The sequence below is a fragment of the Microtus ochrogaster genome, chromosome 22, assembly GCF_000317375.1.
Source record: "Microtus ochrogaster isolate Prairie Vole_2 chromosome 22, MicOch1.0, whole genome shotgun sequence".
NCBI classification, from domain to species: Eukaryota; Metazoa; Chordata; class Mammalia; order Rodentia; family Cricetidae; genus Microtus; species Microtus ochrogaster.
In genome coordinates, this window is record NC_022023.1 from 34,177,775 (window position 1) to 34,190,652 (window position 12,878).

The 12,878-nt window shown below is 51.4% G+C and overlaps 1 protein-coding gene across 6 annotated transcripts in view; it reads right to left on the reverse strand.

Moving 5' to 3' along the window:
- Positions 1-12,771, reverse strand: part of Hdgfl2 (HDGF like 2) — an 18,806-nt gene extending 6,035 nt beyond the window's left edge. For 2 of the 6 annotated variants that reach the window (XM_026784351.1, XM_026784349.1), the window contains exons 1-4: positions 10,689-10,916; positions 10,268-10,344; positions 10,048-10,186; positions 832-1,035 (exon numbers count right to left, since the gene is read on the reverse strand). In XM_026784351.1, coding sequence (XP_026640152.1) covers positions 832-1,035; positions 10,048-10,186; positions 10,268-10,344; positions 10,689-10,910 — 642 coding nt within the window. In that variant the 5' untranslated portion in view covers positions 10,911-10,916. Of the gene's footprint in view, positions 1-831; positions 1,036-10,047; positions 10,187-10,267; positions 10,345-10,688; positions 10,917-12,544 lie in introns of those variants that run through there. The other 4 variants (XM_013350263.2, XM_005357866.3, XM_005357867.3 and 1 more) reach the window with 4 other exon arrangements.
- Between the last annotated feature and the right edge of the window lie 107 nt (positions 12,772-12,878).

The following is a 12,878-nucleotide window of genomic DNA, read 5'->3' on the forward strand; positions in this document are numbered from 1 at the left end:
AAGAGGTTGTGGCTTGAGCGATGGCTCAGCACTTAAGATCACTAGTTGCTCTCCAGAGGACCCAGGCTTGGTTCTCAGCATGCACAAGGCTGCTCACAGCCATCAGTAACCACAAAGCTAGGAGTAGTAATGCCCACCTCTAATTCAGCATTCAGGGCAGGCAGGGGAATCTCTGAGTTAAAGGTCAGCCTAGTCTACAGAGTGAGTTTCAGGGAAGCCAGAGCTACATAGTGAGACCCTGTCTCGAAGAAACAAAACATTTATAACTCTGTCCTAGGAGATCCAACAGTATCTCTAGTTTTAGGCATCAAACACAAATGAGGTATGCAGACAGACATGCAGTAAAAGATCCATATGCAGAAAATAAGAAAAACAAAAAAGCAAACCCACATCTGTAATCCAGACCTGGGGAGACAGAGACAAGGTCCCTGGGCTCACTGGCTGCCTAGTGGAAATGATGAGCTCCCAAGTGCAGGGAGCGACTGTCTCAAAATACAAGACTGAGAGAAACTGAGGAAGGTACCTGATGCCAATCTCTGGCCTCTCTCTACACACAGGGACAGAAATGTGTACATATCACACACACAGAGATCCAGAACATTACTGAGAGCCATATCCTGCCTCCCTGGGGATTAATTTCAAGGTATCTGAAATCTGAATTTCATCTCAGTTCTTGTCAAAAATGAGTACTGAGGCAGAAGGATTACAAGTTTCAGGCCCAACTGGGCTATTATACAGGGAGACCTTACCACAAAACAAAAACAATGGCTGCGGTGAGGGGCAGGAGAAGATGAAGGGTCACAAGAGGTCAGGCCCCAAGTGGCCACCCACTACCTTCAGGACTGGTGTCTTCCGCTTCAGGCCACTGTGGTCACTGCTCTTATCAGAGTCAGAGTCGCTCTCCATCCTGTCACTGGTGGCTGTGGTGGTCACAGCTGTCACGGTCATGACTCCCCGGGCCTCTTCATCCTTGTCCCCGTCGCTGCCACCACCCAGATCAGCTTCGGGGGCCTCACTGTCAGAGGAGCTCACGGGCTGTGATTGGGGTGACAGATATTCATCAAGGGGCCAGGTAGACTTCCTAGCCCCCTGGTAACTAGGTAGACAGCATCTAATGTAGGGAATCCAGGTTCAGGGTATGGCCACCTCACTCATGAGTTGGGGAACTGAGGCAGGAGAGCCAAGATGGAGACATCTATGGTGGACATGACAATCAGGTGGTAGGATGCAGTGTAAGTGCTTTAGCTCTGTGCCTCAGTTTCCATCTGAGAAAGGGAGATCACAGCTTTGACCCCATAAGGCTGTTGAAGGTAACACAGAACACACATGAAGTCAGGGTAGTGCGTAAACCACAGCAAGAGATCATACAAATTGTAGTTTTTTTTTGTTTTTTTTTTTGTGTGTGTGTGTGTGTGTGTGTGTGTGCCGCTGGGGACACAACACAGGTCTTCATGCATGCTAGGCACTATCCCATTGAGCTACAACCCTGGCACTCTTTTTACTGTCCATGTTAGACAGGGGACTAAGAAGCCCAGGCTGTGTCCTGGGACATCCTCTGTTCATCCTGGGCTGGCCCTGACGTTACGCTGGGATGAGAGACCTGCCCAAACAGGCTTGGTTTGGCTCTCTTTCAAGCTACCCTAGTATTGTGAGAAGAAAGCCAGCCTCGGGGGCACACTGAACTCGTCACCCTCACAATGCCTGCTCAGGCAGCAGCCACAGGCCAACTACACCACAGGCTCTGTATGGAGAACAATGATTGCAGCTTGGTCTCCTGTCTCACCAAGGAGCTGAGGACCTAGGGACAGGCGGACCACACAAGGCTCCTAAACAGTGACTAGGAAGACAGAAACATTGTGTAGCTGTGAGTACCAAGAAGTGAAGGATTTGCACTGGGCACGCAGGAAGGGCCATCAAGAGATAGAGCAGGATGGGCAAGATGCAGTTCACAGTGGCATGATGGAGTGAGGATCCTCTCAGCAAAAGGAAGAGGCTGGGATGTCAGGGTACAGACAGAAGGCACCGATGGCAAAGAGATTGAGGATGAGGCTGTGGTCAGCTCGTGCATGGATTTACTGAGGTTCTGAAACCATTGGTCAGGTGGCACAAGAAGTCTAAGGGTACAGGGAGAATGTGTGAGCCCCAGTGGTGTTTAGCCCACACTCATTCATCCAATATACACTTGGGGCACTTACTATATGCCAGAAGTCAGACTTGGTCTAGACCTCAGGGAGTTCAATCTAAGAGGAGACAACAGATAAAAGCAGTAATAGTACTGGACCTCCCCCGGCATAGCCACTTGAGCCCATCACTGTCATTTTGCATAACTGCTGCTTAAGGGTAGGGGTGGGGGCAGTTGTTCATTTTTCTAGAACCATGTCTAGAAAAAACTCAAACTTGTATCAAGTAAGGAATGAGAAAGATGTGGTACAGCCAGAGATAGTGAGTATGGCCAGCAAGCCACTGGTGTACATCACAGGCCTAAAATCCCAATTACATTGTAGTTCCAGGTCAGCCTGGGCTACCCAGGATGACGGTGTTGCAGTATGGGTCTCTGTCTACAGTGGGTGAATCTGGGTGGAAAAACAAAGTGCCAAGGGCAGGGTAAGTGCCACAGCGCTCAGAATGGAGGGTACTGCAGTCACAGGGTGGTGAAAGCCTGTTAAAGAGGAACTGAGGAGGATACAGTTTACCTGATGCTTTAGGGGTGGCTAAATGGTCAGCCCTTGCAGACCTGGACCTCATGGACAACCCTGACCATCTTTTTTTTTTTTTTGAGACAGGGTCTCACTATGTAGCCCTGGCTGTCTTGGAATTCACTATCTATACCAGGCTGGCAGAGATCCACCTGCCTTTGCTTCCAGAGTGCTTATATATCCAAGAATCTAGGGTTTAGGGTTAGGGAGAAACTAGGCTGGTAAAGGCACTTGCTATGATCTGGGTTTGAGCTTCAGGATGCATATGGCGGAAGGAGAGAACCTATTCCAAAAGTTGTCTGTCACCTGACCTTCATAAGTGTTGTAGCACTGCAGTGGGCCTGAAGAACAGGAGATGGCAGGTGGAGTCTTGCAGAGGCTGAGGGAAAAAGCTATGGAGAAGACTCCAGGAGCCATGATGGGCACACACAGATGAGAGCAGAAATGAGCTGCAGCTGGAGACAGGTCTCCCAGGTGCTTTAGCATGAGCCCAGATGTGGAAATTCACACATGGCATGGAAACACAGGTCAGACTCATCACTTAGTACGTGGGAGGCAAAGAAAGGAGGATCAACAGCCTAAAGTCACCTTCAGCCACAAAGGGAGTTAAAGCAAAGGAAGGAGGGAGATGGCGGTGAGGGTGGGGGGTTGCAATGGCTTCCCCAACTGAGAGCCGTCTTCCCCAACTGAGAGCAGAGGTTGAGTCCTCAGCACAGACCTAGCCCAGGCTAATGATCCCACCAAAGGAAAGCCAGGTGCTGGCCTGACCGAGCTGTTCCATGCAAAGAGCATTTACCTTTCCAGGGCCAAAGAGCTTCACATGTAGCCAAAATGCTGCGACACAGCCCTGCCTGAACCATTTTGAACTGTGTGATGCTCAAGTAGGGTGAACCCTAACCCAAACACATGGAGAGGGAAAATGAGGGCCCGTGTGGACTGCGAGACACATCTTCCCCATGGAGGGCATGGGACTGACTCTATCTTCTCCCTTCCTCTCATTCCCAAGAAATGACAATGCTGAGTGACTCTCATGGAAGGATAGGGCAGTATCATACCATGGAGAGCCTCTGCAGTGCATGGATGACAAGGAGTGTAGGGTGCAAGACAAGGGCATAGAGAGGCTGTGCATCAGTTGTACAACTCAAGGTGAGTATGAGACCTGCAGCCCAGGCCCACTGTGGCCTTGAAACCTGGGCAATGGATAGGTGCCATGGGTGGGGGAGAAAAGCGTTTGCTGTACAAGCGTGAGGACTGGAGTTCAAACCCCCAGAGCACACATGAAAGCTGGATGTGGTGTGCAGCTGTAATCAAGGCCTTCCTACTGTGATAAGACAGGAGAATCCCTGGGAGCTGGCAGGCAGCTTGGTCACTGCAGAAGAGCCCCTACCTCAAGTAAGGCAGAGAGGACTGACACAGAGGCTGTCTTCTCACCTCACACTTGCACAATGGCTGCAGGTGTCACAAGACCCTGTCTCCAAAACAACAGGACACCAAAACATTGCACCTCAAAGCTGAGCATCACGGCACATAACTGTCTTCCTGGTACTCAAGAGACTGGCAGCAGAATCATGAGTTCCAGGCCAGCTTGGCCTACATAAGACCTTGTTTCAAATTTTCAAAAATAAAAATAGACGGTGTTCAGTGTTTGCCTGGATGAATTAAGAAGTGACCACAGCAGGGCAGTCCAGCCCAGCTGTGTGCCCTGGAGGATGGTGTGATAGCTAGTTTCTTTTGCTTTGGTATTTTGAGACAGGATTTCTCTGTGTAACAGATCTAGCTGTTCTGGAACTCACTCTGTAGACCAGGTTGCCCTCAAAGTCACAGAGATCCACCTGCCTCCAGGTTCCTGCTCTGTTTGGGTTCCTGTCTTGACTTCTTTCAAGAGGAGCAGTGATGTAAGTATAAGCCAAATAAACCCTTCTGTCTCTAAGTTGCTTTTGGTCATGGTGTCTCATCACAGCAAAAGAAACCCTAAGACAGTAGCTATGCCCAGTGTTCACTGAGTGCTGCCCTCACTGTCCCTAACCCTGGGGGTCAGGTAGGACAGAGAGGCAAACAGCATATAGGTGTGGTACAGAGACCCAGGGCTTGAGTGCCTCTGGAGTGGGGCTCTACACCAACTGCTCCCTTTTCAGCAGCCTGTGGGCACAGGTGCCAGTTGACAGGGAAGGAATATGTCTAGCATCAGGAGCCCGCACTGTGCACCCAGCCCACTGAGTTGCTAACTAGCTCGAGAGCCCTGGACAAGCCAGGTCTGGGGCTTCTATTCCTCATCCCATCATCGAGAGAGGCTGAACAGAGGTCCTGATTGAATTCAGCCTGGGTTACATGGTAAAAAAACCAAAAATATTACAGGGCTGGTGATAGGGCTCAGTGTGTAAAGCTGCCTGCCACCAAGTCTAATGCCCTGAAGTTGATCGTCAGGACCCACATGGTAGAAAGAGAGAACCAACCACTACAAGTTGTCCTTTGACCTCAACACGTGTGCGTGTTTACATAAATCATAGCCAAAACATAACAAACAAGAACGATGAAAAATAGATGTGCCTAGAATGGGCCAAGCTTGTCTGTTGCTACGTAGGAGCTTTCTGAGGCAAGGTTGTGTGCGCTGGGCTGGAACTTACTGAGGTGGTGAGGTCACTGGTGGGAGCTCAAAGCCCCCACGCTTGTCTCCCCAGTGCGGAGACCAAACATGCCCCACATCTACCTGGGATTCAGGTCCTCTTGATTCATGACAACTACTTTACCAAATGAGCTGTCTCTCCAACTCAGTGGGACCCCTTTAAGGTAACTGGCTCACAGCCATGAATGACAATGAGTCCCATACCTGTAATCTTGTACTTGCAAGGTTGATGTAGGACAGGCACAAACTCAAGCTCAAGCCAGGCCAGGGTGCTGCTTGGGCCTTTCTGATATACAAAGTCTACTCTACCAGAGAGTCAGTCTGCTCCACCTGAAAAACTGTATCAGGGCCAGTCAAAGGGTTCAGTGGATAAAGGTGCTTGCTGCCAAGCCTGGCAACCTGAGTTTGATCACCAGAACCCTTACGTGGAAGGAGAACACAAACTATCACAAGTTGTTTCTGACCTTCAAAAGTGCCCCGAGGCATACATGCGCATAACTAAAAACTAAAAGGAAGCCAGGCAGTGGTGGTGCAGGCCTTTAACCCCAACACTCGGGAGGCAGAGGCAGGCAGATCTCTGTGAGTTCAAGGCCAGCTTAGTCTATAAGAGCTAGCTCCAGGACAGGCACCAAAGCTACTGAGAAACCTTGTCTCGGAAAAAAACAAAACCAAACAACCAAACAAACAAAAACAACAAAAAAATCTAAAAGGAAAAAATGCACTGTGGTTGAATAGTTTTGTTTAAGTCTGAGTGGCCTCAGAACCCAGCTGGACCCCTCTTGGTGCCCAAGCAAACTGTCTGGGTATCAAGCATAAAATAAAGGTCTCCCCACTTGAGGACCACAGCAGGTGTGCTGCTACCATCTGGCACCCTGGCCAGAAGAGGGGATAGACCAAGATTAATGTTGAGGGTAAGATGGTGACACATGCCTGTCATTTCAGCCCTTAGGAGGTGGAGACAGGAGGATCAGGAGTTCAAGGCCATCCTCTTTAGTGAGTTTGAAGTAAGGCTGGGTAAGACCTTATCTCAACAACACCCCCCCCCCCAAAAAAAAAAGAACACAACAAAAACCCAAGATAGTTTGAAACAGAGGGCTCTGTGGATAAAAGGTTTTCCTTTAGTAACCATGAGGACCTGTGTTCATATAAGAAGCCACAGCTGTGAGGGTCTGTGGCTGAGACAGGTGTCTCCCAGCTCACCAAGCAGCCAACCCAGTAGAGACTATAAGCCTCCAGTGCAGAAAGCCTCTCCTCTGTCTCAGAGCAATATAGCAGAGAGTCACATAGAATGATTCCCCACCTTCTTGCCCTGGCCTCCACATGTGCATATATCACACAAAACAACTACCCCAAAAGTTGGAGGCTGGTCTGTCAGCATGGACCAACTGCCAGATCCCAGCTGAGCATGCAAAGCTTGGAACCAACACTTAAGAAAGCTGGGGCTGGGGAGATGGCTCAGAGGTTAAGAGCACTGGCTGTTCTTCCAAAGGTCCTGAGTTCAATTTCCAGCAACCACATGGTGGCTCACAACCATCTATAATAAGATGGCATGCAGGCATACAAGGAGGCAGATGTTGTATACATAATGAATAAATCTTAAAAAAAGAAAGAAAGCTGGGGCTTAAGAAATGGTTATGAGCACTGGCTCTTGCAGAAGGCTTGGGTTCAGTCCCCAGCATCTGACCCAGTACTGTTGCCAGGGGATGAGCCACTTCCATTCTGTGCTTTCGCTGGATCTGGATGGGCGCTTGAGACCTCAACATACAGAACAATGCTAGTGAGTTCGTAGACCTGTACATTCCATGGAAACGCTCCTCAAGCAAACACATCATCGGTGCCAAGGACCTCACATGTATCCAGATGAATGTGGTCGAGACTGACAAGGTAACTGGAAGCTTTAACAGCCAGTTTAAAACCTATGCTATCTGCGGGGCTGAGTCAGGTCTGTCTACTCTCTGACTGACTAAGGCTGGTGGAATGTTCTCAAAGAACTTTGACCAGAAGAAATTGGGGAATATGTGTCAAAGAAAAGTGAGGGAAAAAGAAAAAAAAAGAAAGGAAAAAAAGAAACCTCTAGCACCTATAAGCTGTCTGTTCACTCCAGTGCCAGGGATCTGGCAGCCTTTTTTGGCCTCAGGGACCAGGCACACACAGTGCACTTGTATACTTGTAGGCAAACACCCATACACATAAAATAAAAATAAAGACATCTTTAGAAGAGAACAGAAAGCTTTGTATGATTTTCTGTGAAGTAGGAAGGCGCCGCGGCAGGGCTATCTGGGAAAGAAAACAACACAAAGTAACCGGAGGTGAGGAGACAGAACGGCTCCTCAGAGAACAGTGTTTTTTTTTTTTTTTTGAATGTCAAGTTTGAATTCCTGTCTGACTAATTTAGGGAAAAGAGACAGCTCAATTTCCCATAAAATCATGCCGGGTGATGGTGGCACACACCTTTAATTCCAGCACTTGGGAGGCAGAGACAAGGGGATCTCTGTGAGTTTGAGGCCAGCCTGGTCTACAGAGGTAGTTCCAGGGCAGCTAGGGCTACACAGAGAAAGTCTGCCTCAAAAACAAAACAAAACAAAAACAACAAAATCACACTTCTGTTTGAAGGCTTGTATACACACTGTCATGCCAAAAGTATCTCAACAATGTCTGGAAGGGCCACTCCAAGAGTGGCTCAAGAACTCTTCCTTTCTTTTCTTTTTGTTTAATTCAAGGTATCACTGTGTATAGCCCAGGCTGACCCTGTACTCACCCTGTAACTCAAACGAACCTTAAGCTTGTGATTCTTCTGCCTCAGCATCTTTGAATGTTGGGATGACAGGCCTATAGGCACCTACATTCCACACTCATGTCCTCCTTGAGGGCACACCTGGGACACGGAACCACAGGGCAGCCAGAGGTTCTCAGAGTTCCAGATACTCTGCTTCAGGGGCATGTGAAAAACTGGACGGTCCTAGCACTTCATGTTCAAGTTTCGTTTCCTCGAGGACTGGCACCTGTCTGCACAGTGCCCGCAAGTCGTGGGTGCCCAATAAATATTAAATACAGTGATGATTCACCAGCAGGCAACGGGCTCAGTATGTGTAACTAGAGCACGCTCAAACCAGCGCCAGGAGAGATCATGACAGAATCGACTTCAAGATCCCCTGCCTAAGTACAGCCCAGAAGGGACACACAAAGAGCGACTCCACTCTCCATACACAAGAGAAAATGTCCCCAGCCCCTTGACAAAGGTGGTCAAGGCAGAAGTTCTTAGGAGACACCTGCAGTGGGAATCCCACAATTTTGACTACGCGCTCCTTGAAGCCAGGACTCGGTCCAACTTAGTGCGTGATCCTGGTCTTGGCAGGTATCAACACAATCACGTCCAGTACTCCTTGGGGAGAATCCCTCCAGCATGAGCCAGTTAGAGAAGGAGGGGTACCCGAGCACCTCAAGATCTCAAGGTCCAACCACAACAGACTCTATGGGTTTCTACCAACAAATTCAAGGCCGGGATTGACCTTTATCAAGTCCTGCTTTGCACGCTATCAGCAAACCCAGGTGGTCCTTCTTCACCAACATGGAGTTTTGGCTTGAGTGATCACTCCCTTTGGCCACCTCCCAAGTAGACAACCAGCCTCCTCAAGCTGACGCTACCCAGCTACTTCTCATGGAAACCTCCAGAGCAGGGGCTAAGGCGACGGCTCAGTCAGCAAAGCACCTACTGTACAAGCAAAAGCATTGGAATTCAGGTTCTCGGTATCCCCAGAGATGTTAGGCAGCCCGATCGTATGCCCAGGTGCATAGGACACAATCAGGGGATCCCTGGAACTTATTCAGCCAACTGAGTGAGCTAGGTACTCATGAGAAGCTGTGGATCAATATGTAAGGTGGAGAGTGATCAGAAAGACACTGATGTCAACCTCTGGCCTAAGATATGCACACACGTGCATAGAAACAACATCAATAACCCAAAGCAGCAGTAACAGAAAGCAGTGTGACGGACCCCAGGCAGCGCAACACCCTCTCCCCTCATCTCACTCTAGAAGGCCCACATGGGCCCCCCGCTCCAGTCTTCCACAGTGGCTTTCTATTGGTTTTAACTTCTAAGTTTCAATTTTAGAGAAATTGTATTTGTTTAGGAGGCCAGAGGGTAACAAGCAGGAACCAGCCCCCCTCCCCGCTATGTGGGGATGGAACTCAGTCATCAGGTTGGCGGTGAGCAGCTGCTGAGTCCTGCTCTCCAGACAGACTGCCTGGAGATGCTGTCTCTGTGACTCTTGGCGCTACCTCTCCTTCCTGACCAGGAGCTCTCACATTCACAAACTACGGCTTACCCCACTCAATCCACAAAGGGAGTCCGGGGACAGAGAAGAGTGCTAGCCAAAGGAAGCAGTTCACGTCAGGGAAGTGTCTATCAGACCTGTAACACTCTGCTCTGAATTCCAGGCTCATCCCAAGATGGTGGTCTCCACCAAGCATGAGTCTGCACCCAGGGAACACTGGGTAGTATTTAGAGACACCTGTGGTAATGACCTGGGAGCTCCTGAAGTAGAGTAAGCAGAGACCCAGGATGCTGATCCACACCCTGGAGAGCCCAGTACACCCACCCCAAGGAAAGACCCGATCCACAGCACCCACAGTGCTGCAGGGTATGAGAAAGCAGCCCGGAAGCTTCTGAGGAAGCCCACCTCCAGGAGCCCTCAAATACTCCACTGCCCACTGGCGCCAGGCACTCACCGGTGGTGCGCTGTAGCTGGCGTGGGGGTTGTTCTGGATCTCCCAGAGTCCCTCATTAAAACCTTTCCTCTTGTTGGGCTTCCCGTACTTGTCCTTGCACTTGTCATAGGGGAATAGGTCCTTGGGTCCCAGGAAGGCCCTGGAGGAAGGAACCACAGGCTAGTTCCAGGTGAGCCAGGGCACCCTGGGAAAGAAGCCAGTCTGTGCAATAGACACTTACGTTTCATGTGTTCCAAAGAAAAAGATGGGGTACTTGTTGGGTGGGGGCTTCACAGCACCATCAGCGATGTCATCGATCTGTAGTGAGAGGCTGGTGGTTAGGGGGCTCCAGGTGAGGGCTGGTTACTTTGGGGAAAAGCACACTCTGGAGATATATAGCACCTTCCAAACACAAGTCTGGAGGGCCCAACTCAAGTCCACTAAGCCTGCTCCTTAGCCCCTTAATTTGGCTTTTTTTTTTTTTTTTTTTTGAGACAGTCTCACTATGTAGCCCTTGCTGCCCTGGTACTATGGAGACCAAGCTGGCATCGGACTTGTCTCTGCCTCCCAAGCAGAGGGCACTGGGATTAAAGGTGCATACCCACTGCTAGCCTCTCTTTCTACACCAGGATGAAAGCTGAGATCCCATCTAGGTACTTAACCTGAGCCAGGCCCAGTATGGCCACTTGGAACTCCCACGGGGTGCGACTAGGCTCAGCTTCTCCCACACCCCCACGACCGACACTACACTCTTGCACAAAGGTCAGGTTTGCTCTCGTCCCAGACGTGGAGCTGGCAGCTCCAGGGATGCTGAAGATGGGGGGTGGGCTGCAGCAGCCAGATCCAGAGCATCCCGGAAGTCCCACCCTCTTCATGCAAGCCATGGGCTCCGGCAGCTGCCAGTCACTTTCCCACAGGAGGCTAGCAGCCCCTTCCCTTCCAATCAGGTGCTTGGAAATGTTCTCTCTGTGCGGGAGAAGGCTGGGAAGGGGGAGGGCACAAGAGCTTCGCAAAGAGCTAAGCTAGAGAGGGCAGTGGCCACTGCAAAGTTTTGCCCCCTCCCCCAGTCTCCCCACACAGTGGGATTCCCAGGGCTGGGTGATGCTTTACCCACCCACCCATCTAACACCTGGGGGACTGCTGGCTGGGTCCTCCCTCCCTGGTCAGCATCCTGTATCAACTCTCACTTCTCTTTGGTCCTACTAGTTCATTTTCTGGTCCCTGGTGGCTGGATGCAAGATACCGTATGCACAAGCATCCAGGCTGGCTAGGGTGCCTATCCCACTGGTCCCACACCTCAGAAAGTCAACAACAGCCCTCTGATTAGGGGGCCACCTCCTGAGCTGGTTCCCCTTCAGCTTGATCTTGGGGCATCTCCATGGCAACTCCGATGTCCAGCCTTTCACCGCCATGAAGTCTCCCCCATGCAGACACAACCAACACTGGCTTCTGCACTAAAAACTGAAGGCAACAAAACTCTGTCTTTACGCAACTGGACTTGTGCATCAGGACCTGGAACACCAGCCGACATTTACACAACTCAAAATTCTTTCAGTCCTGCCACATGGACGCCAACTGCAGCCTTGGAGTGGTTCCTGCCCTAAGTTCTGGGGGCAACAGAAGCCGCTGTGTCCCTGTGTATGTGCCCTCCCTTGCCAGGGACAGAATTCTATCACCCGTGAACCCCAAACAACCTACACTCCAGGGCCCCAGCTTCCTCTAATAGGAAGCCCTAAAGCCCCTGTCCCCAGCCTGAAGCTGTCTGTTCCCAGGTGAGCCACTCCACTAAATCCCTTGAAGGGCCTGGCTCCCGGTCCCCAGAGAAGACTTCTAACCTCTGCCCCCATTCCCCTCACCATGACCTAAATGGAGATGAGGTCCCCTCCACTGGAGCTGCACCTTGCTCCCAACCACCACACGGAGCCTCTTCAACTCCTGGGAGACAGGCTCTTGCCATCATTTGACCCTTCCACTCCAATCCCATGCACCCCTTGGACTACACCTTCAGGCCCCACGAAGCCCGACTACACCCCGCAGGCCCCACGAAGCCCGACTACACCCCGCAGGCTCCACGAAGCCCGACTACACCCCGCAGGCTCCACGATCTTGGGATCCCGAAAAGCACTTTTACACCCTTGTATATTGGTCTCTCAGGTCTTGGACCCCAGACTAGGGAAACAGGTTCCTGAGGTCAAAGATAGCGGCCACAGCCGAAACGTTGCCTGCGGGACCGTGTGTCTCTGAGGCTCAGGACCTAACCATGCAGGTCACTCAGACCAAACATTGCCATACCACAGCCCTGAGGGACCGCCCCGAAGACCCTCCAGAAAGCAGGCGCTGTGGTTCCTGAGCAAGGCGGTCCTCAGCTCCCAGAGAGCCACAGTGCATCCGCCTCAACCCGCAGTCCCAACCCCTCCTCAGCCTCCCCTCCGCCTCCATTCCAGCCTCCCCGCGCGAGCCCGCCGCCCCTCTTCTCGGGACGGCCAACTCCGTCGGGCCCGTCCACGCGCGGCCTCACCCGGGCTGGCCAGTGCGGGTAGCCCTTCATCTTGGCGAACACCAAGTCCCCGGGCTTGAAGGCGTGCGGCATGCTGACTGCGGAGGCCCAGGCCGCGGGAAGCAGCAACGGCGGCTGGAAGACGAAGCCGGAGGCGGGAGTCGGACGCCTGAGGGGCGGAGGCGTCCGCACGGGTCGCCGGCCGGTGCCTACTTATTGGGTTCAGTGTGGCCGGAAGTTCCACCCTTCCTCCGCCATGGGCCGCCGATGCTGTCGCTCATTCCCACAGAGAAGCGCGGGGACCAATAAAGGGAGGGGTTGGAACAGAGTTAGCTAACGGGATTGGATAACGGAG